At 49.3% G+C, this 12,500-nt stretch overlaps 1 protein-coding gene across 1 annotated transcript in view; it reads left to right on the top strand.

Moving 5' to 3' along the window:
* Positions 1-12,500, top strand: part of LOC138975038 (myb-binding protein 1A-like protein) — a 48,008-nt gene that overhangs the window by 17,288 nt on the left and 18,220 nt on the right. Inside the window, exons 17-20 of the mRNA XM_070347690.1 lie at positions 112-289; positions 675-817; positions 2,889-2,940; positions 4,857-5,080. Of these exons, the coding sequence (XP_070203791.1) occupies positions 112-289; positions 675-817; positions 2,889-2,940; positions 4,857-5,080 (597 nt within the window). The remainder of the gene's footprint in view (positions 1-111; positions 290-674; positions 818-2,888; positions 2,941-4,856; positions 5,081-12,500) is intronic.

The raw sequence follows: 12,500 nt of genomic DNA, 5'->3' as shown, positions 1-12,500 counted from the left end.
AAAAATTCAATCAAATTAGATATTAACTGACCTTTTTTGTTTTTAGATTTTGAATTTTGGAATGTTAGCGGCCTATCAAGTTTTTTTTATTTCGGCTCCTCTGTTGATCAGAAGCGCAAGTCGACCAGCGGTCAGGTTGGGGAGGCCGAGACCTTCACCTTGCTCATTCTGCACCTGGCCTTTGATCTCTTCAAGGACCCCGAGGCCACCATGGAAGTCCTGCAAGACATCTACATCTGCCACCAGAAAGCCGCCAAGAAACAAAAAGCCAAGCAGGCGGAGGACGGAGGTATGCTTTCTAACACTTGAAATGACATGAATTTCAGATTTTTCTTTTTTTTATATATAATTATTATTCGTATATTTTGTTCTCTGATAAGGGGCTTTACCCTGCTCACCCCCCCCTCCCCCCCCCCCCCCCCCCCACTGCGCGATATCACTTAGCCAATGACCTGCGCAATGTCAATAGATATAGGGTGCAAGTTTGACCAATGGCTGGTTTCAGTTTTGTCATGTGACCCATAACAAGGCAGTAATATTGTTGATTGTGTCATGTGACCCATAAGAAGGCAGTGATATTGTTGGTTGTGTCATGTGACCCATAACAAGGCAGTAATATTGTTGGTTGTGTCATGTGACCCATAACAAGGCAGTGATATTGTTGGTTGTGTCAGAGCCCGAGTGGATGGAGGTGATGACGGAGATCTTGCTGTCCATGTTGTCGCGGCCATCCAAACTGGCACGCAAAACGGCCGTGGCTGTGTTCGGGATGCTGTCGTCACACGTTACACCTGCCGCTGTTCATCTCATCACGCAGGTAACTGTTTGCCCCCCCCCCCCCTCTTTTTAAGACCCCCTTATTAAACACACACATCCCCCCCCCCCCCCCCCCCTGCACCCAATACTGCTCCCAGTGAACAATAAGCTCTGACTGATGAAAATATTTCTAAAGAAAAAATCATATTCAAGACCAAGTCCTTCCTGTGTAAATGATTTGGCTCACCATCCCTGGTCTGGCCAGAACTGTTCATGGGACAAGACCATCCCTCCACTTTGACACATACCAGAATCAGCAGTGTGACTGCTTGCTGGGCAGAGAGGCCAGAATCAGCAGTGTGACTGCTTGCTGTGCAGAGAGGCCAGAATCAGCAGTGTGACTGCTTGCTGCGCTGGGCAGAGAGGCCAGAATCAGCAGTGTGACTGCTTGCTGGGCAGAGAGGCCAGAATCAGTAGTGTGACTGCTTGCTGTACTGAGAGGCCAGAATCAGCAGTGTGACTGCTTGCTGTGCAGAGAGGCCAGAATCAGCAGTGTGACTGCTTGCTGTGCAGAGAGGCCAGAATCAGCAGTGTGACTGCTTGCTGCGCTGGGCAGAGAGGCCAGAATCAGCAGTGTGACTGCTTGCTGGGCAGAGAGGCCAGAATCAGCAGTGTGACTGCTTGCTGTACAGAGAGGCCAGAATCAGCAGTGTGACTGCTTGCTGGGCAGAGAGGCCAGAATCAGCAGTGTGACTGCTTGCTGGGCAGAGAGGCCAGAATCAGCAGTGTGACTGCTTGCTGTACAGAGAGGCCAGAATCAGCAGTGTGACTGCTTGCTGTACAGAGAGGCCAGAATCAGCAGTGTGACTGCTTGCTGGGCAGAGAGGCCAGAATCAGCAGTGTGACTGCTTGCTGCGCTGGGCAGAGAGGCCAGAATCAGTAGTGTGACTGCTTGCTGCGCTGGGCAGAGAGGCCAGAATCAGCAGTGTGACTGCTTGCTGTACAGAGAGGCCAGAATCAGCAGTGTGACTGCTTGCTGGGCAGAGAGGCCAGAATCAGCAGTGTGACTGCTTGCTGTGCAGAGAGGCCAGAATCAGTAGTGTGACTGCTTGCTGTGCAGAGAGGCCAGAATCAGCAGTGTGACTGCTTGCTGGGCAGAGAGGCCAGAATCAGCAGTGTGACTGCTTGCTGGGCAGAGAGGCCAGAATCAGCAGTGTGACTGCTTGCTGGGCAGAGAGGCCAGAATCAGCAGTGTGACTGCTTGCTGGGCAGAGAGGCCAGAATCAGCAGTGTGACTGCTTGCTGGGCAGAGAGGCCAGAATCAGCAGTGTGACTGCTTGCTGTACAGAGAGGCCAGAATCAGCAGTGTGACTGCTTGCTGGGCAGAGAAGCCAGAATCAGCAGTGTGACTGCTTGCTGTGCAGAGAGACCAGAATCAGCAGTGTGACTGCTTGCTGTACAGAGAGGCCAGAATCAGCAGTGTGACTGCTTGCTGTACAGAGAGGCCAGAATCAGCAGTGTGACTGCTTGCTGTACAGAGAGGCCAGAATCAGCAGTGTGACTGCTTGCTGGGCAGAGAGGCCAGAATCAGTAGTGTGACTGCTTGCTGGGCAGAGAGGCCAGAATCAGCAGTGTGACTGCTTGCTGTACAGAGAGGCCAGAATCAGCAGTGTGACTGCTTGCTGGGCAGAGAGGCCAGAATCAGCAGTGTGACTGCTTGCTGCGCTGGGCAGAGAGGCCAGAATCAGCAGTGTGACTGCTTGCTGTACAGAGAGGCCAGAATCAGCAGTGTGACTGCTTGCTGGGCAGAGAGGCCAGAATCAGCAGCGTGACTGCTTGCTGGGCAGAGAGGCCAGAATCAGCAGTGTGACTGCTTGCTGGGCAGAGAGGCCAGAATCAGCAGTGTGACTGCTTGCTGTACAGAGAGGCCAGAATCAGCAGTGTGACTGCTTGCTGGGCAAAGAGGGAGTTCTTGCTGCTAGTGGTCTGTGCCCAGGTGGGGGGATGGTCTTATCCCAAACGAAGGACTGTGCCTTTAATCAGAAATTGCATTGTTAAAACGTTTATTGTGGATTGTTGCTTGATTTCCTGATTGTGTGCTTGACTCTGTGTCCCTGTTTTACTGACTGCAGGTACTGAAGGAGAACAAGTCCAAGAAAGACGATCTGTTTGAGTTCGAAGACAGTAAGTTGTCTCTGGCACTTTCCATGTCTGCCTCTTTCTTCCCTGTCTTGTTATACACACACTAAGATTGACCTATTGACTGACCGTTATACACACACACTAAGATTGACCTATTGACTGACCATTATACACACACGAAGATTGACCTATTGACTGACCGTTATACACACACTAAGATTGACCTATTGACTGACCATTATACACACTTGAAGATTGACCTTTTGACTGACCAAGTGACAGTTGTTTTTGCTCAAAATACCCCTCTTGCACTGTGCACTGAAACACTTGGTATACACTTAGTTTTAATGAAAATAGACACATTCCAAAAATAACTGTTGGGTTTACAAAGAGTTAAGACCCCCCAATTTAAGACTCCCTCCTTTTTCAGACCTGATTTTCTCTGATTTTGTAAGGGCGGTTCCACTGTACTGTTGGTTTCATTGAGGCAAACTTTCCCCCGTGCTGCTTGTCCACTTGTGGAGTCACACGCCCTCGCTAGTGACTAACCTAAAATGTCACGTTAGAAAGTTTTCCCCAATGAAGTTTTCCCCACCCTTTCATAAGCCGTAGAAACCCAACAGAGTTAGTTCCCAACGTCGTCTATTAAAGCAGTAGGATTATTTCTGTATGTCGCTACAGTAGAACTCCCCCTTAGCGACCCCCCTGTTTACGACCACCCCCTTTTTACGACCGATTTTGCTACCACGGATGCATTCTACTATATAATGAACCCCCAGTGAACGACTCGCCCCAAAACGCGACTTACGACCGAGCTTTTGGGGGTGAGTTACGACTTTCGCGCATTTGTAGTCGAGCAGACGAAAACAATACATGGCGGCTCTTGCTCCTCGAACTATCGCGAGACGAAAAAAAACCTAAATCTCGCGCACGATAGAATCCGCGGCGACTTCCTTAGGAGTCGGGAAGACACAAATCCTGTGTATCGTCAAGGATAATGACCCAAAACGCGACTTACGACCGAGCTTTTTGGGATGATTTACGACTTTTGCGCATATTTCGAGCAGACAAAAACACAACATGGCGGCTCTCACTCCTCCAACTATCGCGAGAAGAAATAAAAACGAAATCTCGCGCGCGCGAGATCCTGATACATCCGGTTTTTTTCTGCACACTATCTTGTCACGACGACTGTCTTGTTGACAAACGAAGATTCGCGAAAGAAAAAGAAAAGCGCCGACTCTTGAGTAGAGAGGTAATAAAGTAATATCTAATCGAGCGAAGTGGTAATCCGCGGCGACTTCCTTGGGAGTCGGGAATACGAAAATCCTGTGTGTCGTCAAGGATAATGACTCGGTGTTATCTAGATGGTGAGAAGGACAGCGAAGCGAAAGTACGCAAAGAGAGGAGCCTGTACGAAGACCTCAACAATCGTGGTCAAGTTTAGCGATGCAAGGCGACGAATCATTCATATGAGCGCAAAGATGATTCGGGAGAAAAGTCGTTATGCTTTCTATCGAGTTAGGACATTCGGATTTTACTGGTTGCGCCACAATGTCAAATGTGCTTCACTCAACGGGGAGCGAGTATTACGCCATGAGTAAATTTTCTTTGAAATTTGAGTTCAAGTTGTTCTGCTGTAATGTGTTTGGGTGTGTGTGTTTTGATATGACAGTAAACTGCAACTGTGTGTTTGTGTGTAAACATGACAGTACGTATACTGCAACCAAATTCATGACCGACCGGCCAAAAACTCAAACCCCCCTTTAAAGACACTAAACAGGGGGTTCTACTGTATCAACTGCAACCAAAACCGGTAGGACTGAAGGGCCAATTGATGATTTTTTGTTTGTTACAGTACTGTCTCTCAAACAACACAAAATACTGTACATTCTGTGTTAATGCGTGGGGTTTGCAGGGGAGAAACTAACTCAAGATTATTTTTTCTTTCTCATCAGTTAAAGAGGAAATAAACGGCGAAGCTGATGATGACGACGATGACAAGAACAGTGAAGAAGAGAATGATGATGATGATGACAGTGATGGCAAAGAAGAAGTAATGCCGGCCGATGAAGACAGCAGTGAAGACGACAGTGATGATGATGATGCAGAGGTTGATGATGAACTGCGACGGTCTGTCAAAGCGGCTTTGGGACCGGCTGCAGCTGGTAGTGACGAAGAGGTATGGTGAAAATCACAACAAACTTTATTGAAGTTTTTGACGAACTAACGGCTCTTCCCAGGGCTTCATTTCTGCCTATTTAGCTGCAGGTAGGCTGAGCTATTTTTAGCACCCATCCTTTCCCCCACAGCAGAGATAACACAGCAGCTGCAGGCTCGCTTGGTGCCAGCCACTGATAAGTCCACTCTCCTTGGTGCCAGCCACTGATAAGTCCACTCTCCTTGGTGCCAGCCACTGATAAGTCCACTCTCCTTGGTGCCAGCCACTGGTAAGTCCACTCTCCTTGGTGCCAGCCACTGATAAGTCCCATCTCCTTGGTGCCAGCCACTGATAAGTCCCATCTCCTTGGTGCCAGCCACTGATAAGTCCCATCTCCTGGCCAGCCACTGATAAGTCCCATCTCCTTGGTGCCAGCCACTGATAAGTCCCATCTCCTTGGTGCCAGCCACTGATAAGTCCCATCTCCTTGGTACCAGCCACTGATAAGTCCCATCTCCTTGGTGCCAGCCACTGATAAGTCCCATCTCCTTGGTACCAGCCACTGATAAGTCCCGTCTCCTTGGTGCCAGCCACTGATAAGTCCCATCTCCTTGGTGCCAGCCACTGATAAGTCCCATCTCCTGGCCAGCCACTGATAAGTCCCATCTCCTGGCCAGCCACTGATAAGTCCCATCTCCTGGCCAGCCACTGATAAGTCCCATCTCCTGGCCAGCCACTGATAAGTCCCATCTCCTTGGTGCCAGCCACTGATAAGTCCCATCTCCTTGGTGCCAGCCACTGATAAGTCCCATCTCCTTGGTGCCAGCCACTGATAAGTCCCATCTGCTTGGTGCCAGCCACTGATACGTCCCATCTCCTGGCCAGCCACTGATACGTCCCATCTCCTGGCCAGCCACTGATAAGTCCCATCTCCTGGCCAGCCACTGATAAGTCCCATCTCCTGGCCAGCCACTGATAAGTCCCATCTCCTTGGTGCCAGCCACTGATAAGTCCCGTCTCCTTGGTGCCAGCCACTGATAAGTCCCGTCTCCTTGGTGCCAGCCACTGATAAGTCCCATCTCCTTGGTGCCAGCCACTGATAAGTCCCATCTCCTGGCCAGCCACTGATAAGTCCCATCTCCTTGGTGCCAGCCACTGATAAGTCCCATCTCCTGGCCAGCCACTGATAAGTCCCATCTCCTTGGTGCCAGCCACTGATAAGTCCCATCTCCTTGGTGCCAGCCACTGATAAGTCCCATCTCCTTGGTGCCAGCCACTGATAAGTCCCATCTCCTTGGTGCCAGCCACTGATAAGTCCCATCTCCTTGGTGCCAGCCACTGATAAATCCCATCTCCTTGGTGCCAGCCACTGATAAGTCCCATCTCCTTGGTGCCAGCCACTGATAAGTCCCATCTCCTGGCCAGCCACTGATAAGTCCCATCTCCTTGGTGCCAGCCACTGATAAGTCCCATCTCCTGGCCAGCCACTGATAAGTCCCATCTCCTTGGTGCCAGCCACTGATAAGTCCCATCTCCTTGGTGCCAGCCACTGATAAGTCCCATCTCCTTGGTGCCAGCCACTGATAAGTCCCATCTCCTTGGTGCCAGCCACTGATAAGTCCCATCTCCTTGGTGCCAGCCACTGATAAGTCCGATAAAGCGCGGAAGCATTTGGGTGTAACAAGCAAGCGAGCTAAACAGTGTGGTGGCTGCAGCCGTAATGGCGATTCCCTCTACCCTGGCTATTTTTAACTCGCCCCTTCCCCAACTAAAATGCAACCCAGGAACAGCTGTGGACATCATTTTTTGCTTTAGGGGAGGGATCTCGTCATTATTTTGTTTGTTTTGAAGGAAGAAGGAACAGCTGTGGACATCATTTTTTGCTTTAGAGGAGGGATCTCGTCATTGTTTTGATTGTTTTGAAGGAAGAAGAGAAGCTTGAACAAGCCTCGGATATACAAAGACTCAAAGTTAAACAAAAGAACAGCTGGCATTCAGCAACTTGAGACACTAGAGAGATTAAGAAGCACTACCACATTCGTTTCGTTGGCATTTTCGGTTGTAAAACGTCACACCTTTTTGAGTACACGTGACTTCCGATCTCTTCGAACAGAAATTCGCTTCGCCAAGAGAAACGAAATTCGTAGAATTGGTCATTCTGACGAAAGTGACTTCGGTCGCGTTTTATATTCGAATAGTCATAAAATATGCCTACCTTGTGTAATCGATGTATGCTCTGACATCTTTAGGCGCGATTTATCATTGAAATGTTTTTAAAAATCAAGTTTAAAAAGCCGTAAAGCAGGCTTGAATTGGATAAGTGAGTGACTGAGCAGACGAAAGAAATTAAATTACATATCTTATCCCAACTCACATACAGCAATTTACTTCAGTTTAGTGCTAGGACGCTGAATAGCATCGCCTTGGTAACAAGGGGAGGTCACCCTAAAAAAGAGCTACCTTGACCCCTTAACAGGACAAAGTCACACGTGACTTCCTGACCTTGCCGCCATCTTTGAATCATTCCATCTTCAGCGGTCCGTGTCTACAGACGTGTTTTGATTTTGCTCCGGCTTTCAGCCGGTTTGTCTGACTTCTGCTTTTGTCAGACCCTGCCTTGGTACTTGCACACGGTCCCTCTGCTCCTACTGTGTGTTTGGGTGAGCTTTTTTGTCGTTTGTTATCGTTTTGTGACTTAGGTTTGGTTGAGTACTTAGCTTTGTTTACTTTTTTTCCGTTCGCCATGTCGGATAAGGAAAGAATAAAAATGCTAAGTCAGTGGCCGAGCCTTCTCCCACAAAGAAGCCTTCTTGTAAGTCGTAGAGTCGGCAGGTTAAGCTTTGATTTAAGTCACAGATCCTTGACTAAATCCTCGTTTGATGTGCGTTAGACTTACCTAATTCTCGGCTATGCCTAGTTTGCCTTCAGCTGCGTCACCGGTCTTGTCCGGTTCAGGTCCTGTTAGCGAGAAGCAGGATGTTTATGCTATTTTGCACTCCTTGAGTGCTCAGATATCCTCTCTTTCAGCCGAGTTTTCGTCTACCAAGGCTGAGATGTGTCTTTGCCTTCCGGTGTGGGAGGTGTGCGTTCCCTTGCCAGGGTGTGTGTTCCGCCTTCCCTTACGTCCGCTGACGTTCACGCCTCGTTTGATGGCAGCCGTGGTGTTTCCCTGCTGCGTTCCCAGGCCTCAACTCAACTCAACTCAAATTTTATTGGCTTCAATTTTCATAGAAGAATTTGTCTTGCGCTTGGGAGAAAGTAAGAGTATAACATATAAAAACAGCATTCATATCACATTTCATGTATCACACACAGTAATCACTAGTATAAGCCTACAATTATCACATTTGTACCTGTATCATACATGCAAATAAATAGTATCACATTTCCACGTATCACACACAATATATACATTACATAACATACAGCAAGCTTCCATCTCCCGCGCCCCCCCCCCCCCCCCCTCCCACACATACATATCCTCGCACGTGCGTCGACTCCATACAATGACATCATCAGTCCATTAACTAAAATGCACAATAACTAGTAGTGGGTACATAATACTTAATACGTGCTCAACTAGACCTGCTAACTAAAATAATAACAGAAACAAAAACAAGGACTGGGCACAACATTTACACGTGTGTGACCTACTTACATCAGGTGCCTGTGATCTATAAATAACAATGATTGCGTTTAAAGTAAAACATGAATAATGCCGATGTTTACTAACAATAAATACATAACAACTAAGATAAAAATGTATGTGCTTTCATAATATGATTATTTTATAAAACACAGTGGGGAATTTTGGAAAATAATTTTTATACGAAACTGCGCACATCGAGTCGAGCTCTGTAGCGTGTGTGTTCGGAGCACAGTGGTTCGGAGGCAGGAGACACACATGGCTGTGGATATTAATTGTTCGGTGGATTAAAAAGGATACCCCGACTTCGGCAGGGCAGAAGGAGGTACAAGACGGTGTGCTGTATTGCTGTGTGTGTGTGTGTGCTGACGACGATCAAGGTATTTATACTTCGCCAGTAACCGGGTTCTCCGGCCAAAACGAAGTGCGTGGTTTGGAGAGAGTAGCCACACCGGTTCGTGTGCGCGAAAGCTTAGGCCCTCGGTCTACGTCGTTCCGATCGAGTGAACGTCTAGATCGAGGGAAAAGCCCAGACACGCGTTCGGTCTCTGACCGAACAGGGGAAGTGCGTCCTCCGACACTCCCTAGAGGAGCAGTTGGTGCGGCAGCACAGCTTTCACAGCTTTCCCCGCTTCCGCCTTACAGGCAGGAAGCAGTCCCTAGAGACGTACCGCTTGGGTATAAAATCCCTCGTGGGCGTCTCTTCCGGGCGACACTTCGTCGGACTATGGTAGTCACGGCGGAAGTGTCTTGCCTGACTTCACGGAAGTGAGGGACTACGAGTCGGATTTTGGCACTTCCGTCCAGGGTGACGAAGATGTCAACTTCCGCATACCGACTAAGCTTCCGCAAGCTCTGGCTTTAGCGGAGGAAGTGGCTTCACGGTATTTTGAGGAGGGGGTGACATTCCCCGCTTCCGCCCTCTGGGCAGGAAAGCAGTCCCTAGGGACACACTGCTTGGGTATCGCATCCCTCGTGTGTCGTCTCTTCTGGGTGACGCTTCGCCTGACTATTGTAGTCAGGGCGGAAGTTCGTTGCCTTGTTGCACGGATGTGCGGGATTATGAGTCGGATTTTGGTGCTTCTGTTCAGGTTGACGAAGATGCCAACTTCCGTGTACTGGTTGAACTTCCGCTAGCACTGGCTTTGGCGGCGGAAGTTACTTCACGGTAGTTCGAGGAGGGTGCGGCAACACTTGTAGGTTTGTTGCCCAACCTCCTTCCGCTTTGGGGGATTCCCGTTCTGCGAAGGACTGGAAACAGCGGTTCCGTTTTCGGAAATTCCCGTTGGTAGCGTTTGAGCTGTCTATGCTACTGACTACTGGGCAGTATGGCGGTGCGTTTCACGCTGTACCGTGGTTAACAGCACAAGGTCTGGCTCCTGATTCAGCGCAGCCTTACCGTGCTTCTTTGTTTTTAGCCTCAGCTTTGCCTGCTGGTTTGGCTAAGAAGTTTACACTGCTGCATAATTCAGTCAATTTGATTGGCTCGTTTGCCTTGCCTCGTTCCACTTTTCCGGAACTTGCAGTCCTTAGGCAAGATGATACAGCAGAGACAGAGTAGTCCCGTTTTCGGAGAATTCTCTTTTGTCTTTGGAGTAACTGGCTTACGCTTGCTTGAGTTATCGTCTCTCTCTGAGACTTTGCAGAGATCTCTGTCGAGATTGATCGCGTCGTCATTAGATCCATTCAGGTTTCGTGACGATGCGGTAGAGAAAGTTGTCACTATTCTGGTAGGGAAGACGGCTACAGTAGAACAGTATGTTATACTGAGTCCTCTTTCTTGTCTCTGGGGGAATAAGCACATGATCTTTTCAAGTTATCCTCTGTTTCGGAAACTTTGCAAGATTGTTTTATAGAGCTCTATCTTCTCTGCTCTTGTTAACTTCGAGTTTCGTCGTGACGCACGGGAGAAGGATGTCATGTCGCTTCTAGCTACTTTGGCTAAAGTCTTTTGAACAGCGGAGCCTCCCAGCGCTTTTCTTGGCACATTGCTTGGGTCAGGTTGCAAACAAGAGGCGGATCTACTCCGCTCTTTGCTTTTTGGGGTTCATCTTCTGGGAGAAGCTGTGATCTCCGTCGGCTGGCCACATTTGGCCTTTATTTAGGCAAGATACGAAGCTAAGCAAACAAACTTTGGGTTAAACCCTCTGCCTTAGGCAGCTTCGCGGTATGTACGCCCATCTTTGGTGCGGCATACCTCTTATTTTTCACCTTCTAGGGTGGAGTTGCTAAGGCCTCAATTTTTGTTTTTTGCCTCTGTGGCGAAAAACAAGGCAAGCTGTTAAAACTTTCTCAGCTTTTACGGCTTACGGAATTGTGCTTTCTCATCAGGGTCATAAGCTTTGGTTTCCGACAAGTCGCCAGAACATGTCCAAATTATGGGCTCACATTCTGACTTCATTTTTAGGCTCACTGAGCCATTGCTAGTAACCTCTCAGTCGGAACTTTTCCGGCTAAGCCTACCTCTTGAGGCAGTGGCTTCTGTCAGCGACTTTCGCTGCGCAGCACAAAGGACTCGCAGGAATTCCTTAGTTTCAGCTTTTCTTTCTAAGAGGTTACGAAAAGAACTAAACACCATCATGTGGCTAAGCCTAGGTTTGGCACAGACGTTTTTAGCATTGGGGTTGTTTTTCTTCCACACGCAAAGACATACACCGTCGATTGGCGGGTACGCCCTTCACAGAGAAGGGTGGACAGGTTGCAAAGTCTGTTTCGTACTCTGTCCTTGATAAAGAGAGCGGCTGTACGTGTTCTGACCTCTCTTCTTGGCCAAATGGAATCGATGGCCACTCTTGTGCCCTTAGGCAGAGTCCACAAGCGGCCATTTCAGGCTGCCCTGAGTTCGCTGTGGAAGCCTTCTCTTCAGGGCTGGGAGACAGTAGTCTCTCTTGAAAGCTGGTTTCGGCACACAACGAGGCACTGGCTGCTCCCTGGGATTTCACAGGGAGTGCCAATCTCGTTTGCCCCCCCCCCCCCCCCCCCCCCCCCCCCCCCGGACGAGTTTCTGTTCACAGACGCGTCTATGGAGGGCTGGGGTGCCCATCTTTCTGTTCACACTGCGTCAGGTCTGTGGAACGAGACGCAGAGTGGGGGGCACATTAATGCCCTAGAGTTAGAGGCTGTTTTCCTGGGACTCCAATCGTTTCTGTCTATGGTCAGGAACGAACAAATTGGGGTTCGCACAGACAACACGACCATGGCGGCCTATATCAACAAACAGGGAGGCACTTTGTCTCTCGCTCTTTCTGTCAGGTCAGGTCAGATTCTTGCCTGGGGCAGCCAGCACCTTATTCTGTTGTCAGCGAAGTACATCCCAGGCAAACTCAACGTTCTTGCGGACTACCTCAGTCGCCCGTCGCGTACGATGCACACGGAGTAGACTCTGACTCATCAGGTCCTACAACGTCTGGGTGGCATTTTAGCAAGCCTACAGTCGATCTGTTTGTGACAAGATTCTCCTGCAGGCTTCAGGTCTTTGTCTCCCCCTTTCCAGACCCAGAGGGGAGGGAAACAGACGCCCTCGAAGTAAACTGGTCGCGTCTGATAGCCTATGCTTTCCCCCCGTTTCATCTCTTGGGAAAGGTTCTCAGGAAGGCGGAGCGGGGACAGCCTTGCTTGGTGTTGGTGGCCCCTTGGTGGCCCAGCCAACATTGGTTCCCCGTCCTCCTTTGCCTCGCAGACGGCCCTCCCTTCTTTCTAGGTCGCTGCGCCGTTCTGGCTCCTCAGACGCTACTTTAGGCTTTGTCCAAAAGGCCCACAGGGAATCGACCAGCACTGTTTATGCGTCACACTGGT

This window comes from Littorina saxatilis, linkage group LG9 (genome assembly GCF_037325665.1).
Source record: "Littorina saxatilis isolate snail1 linkage group LG9, US_GU_Lsax_2.0, whole genome shotgun sequence".
In the NCBI taxonomy this organism is placed as follows: domain Eukaryota; kingdom Metazoa; phylum Mollusca; class Gastropoda; order Littorinimorpha; family Littorinidae; genus Littorina; species Littorina saxatilis.
Note: the sequence above shows the minus strand (reverse complement) of the source record. Positions and strands in the feature narration are given on the sequence as shown.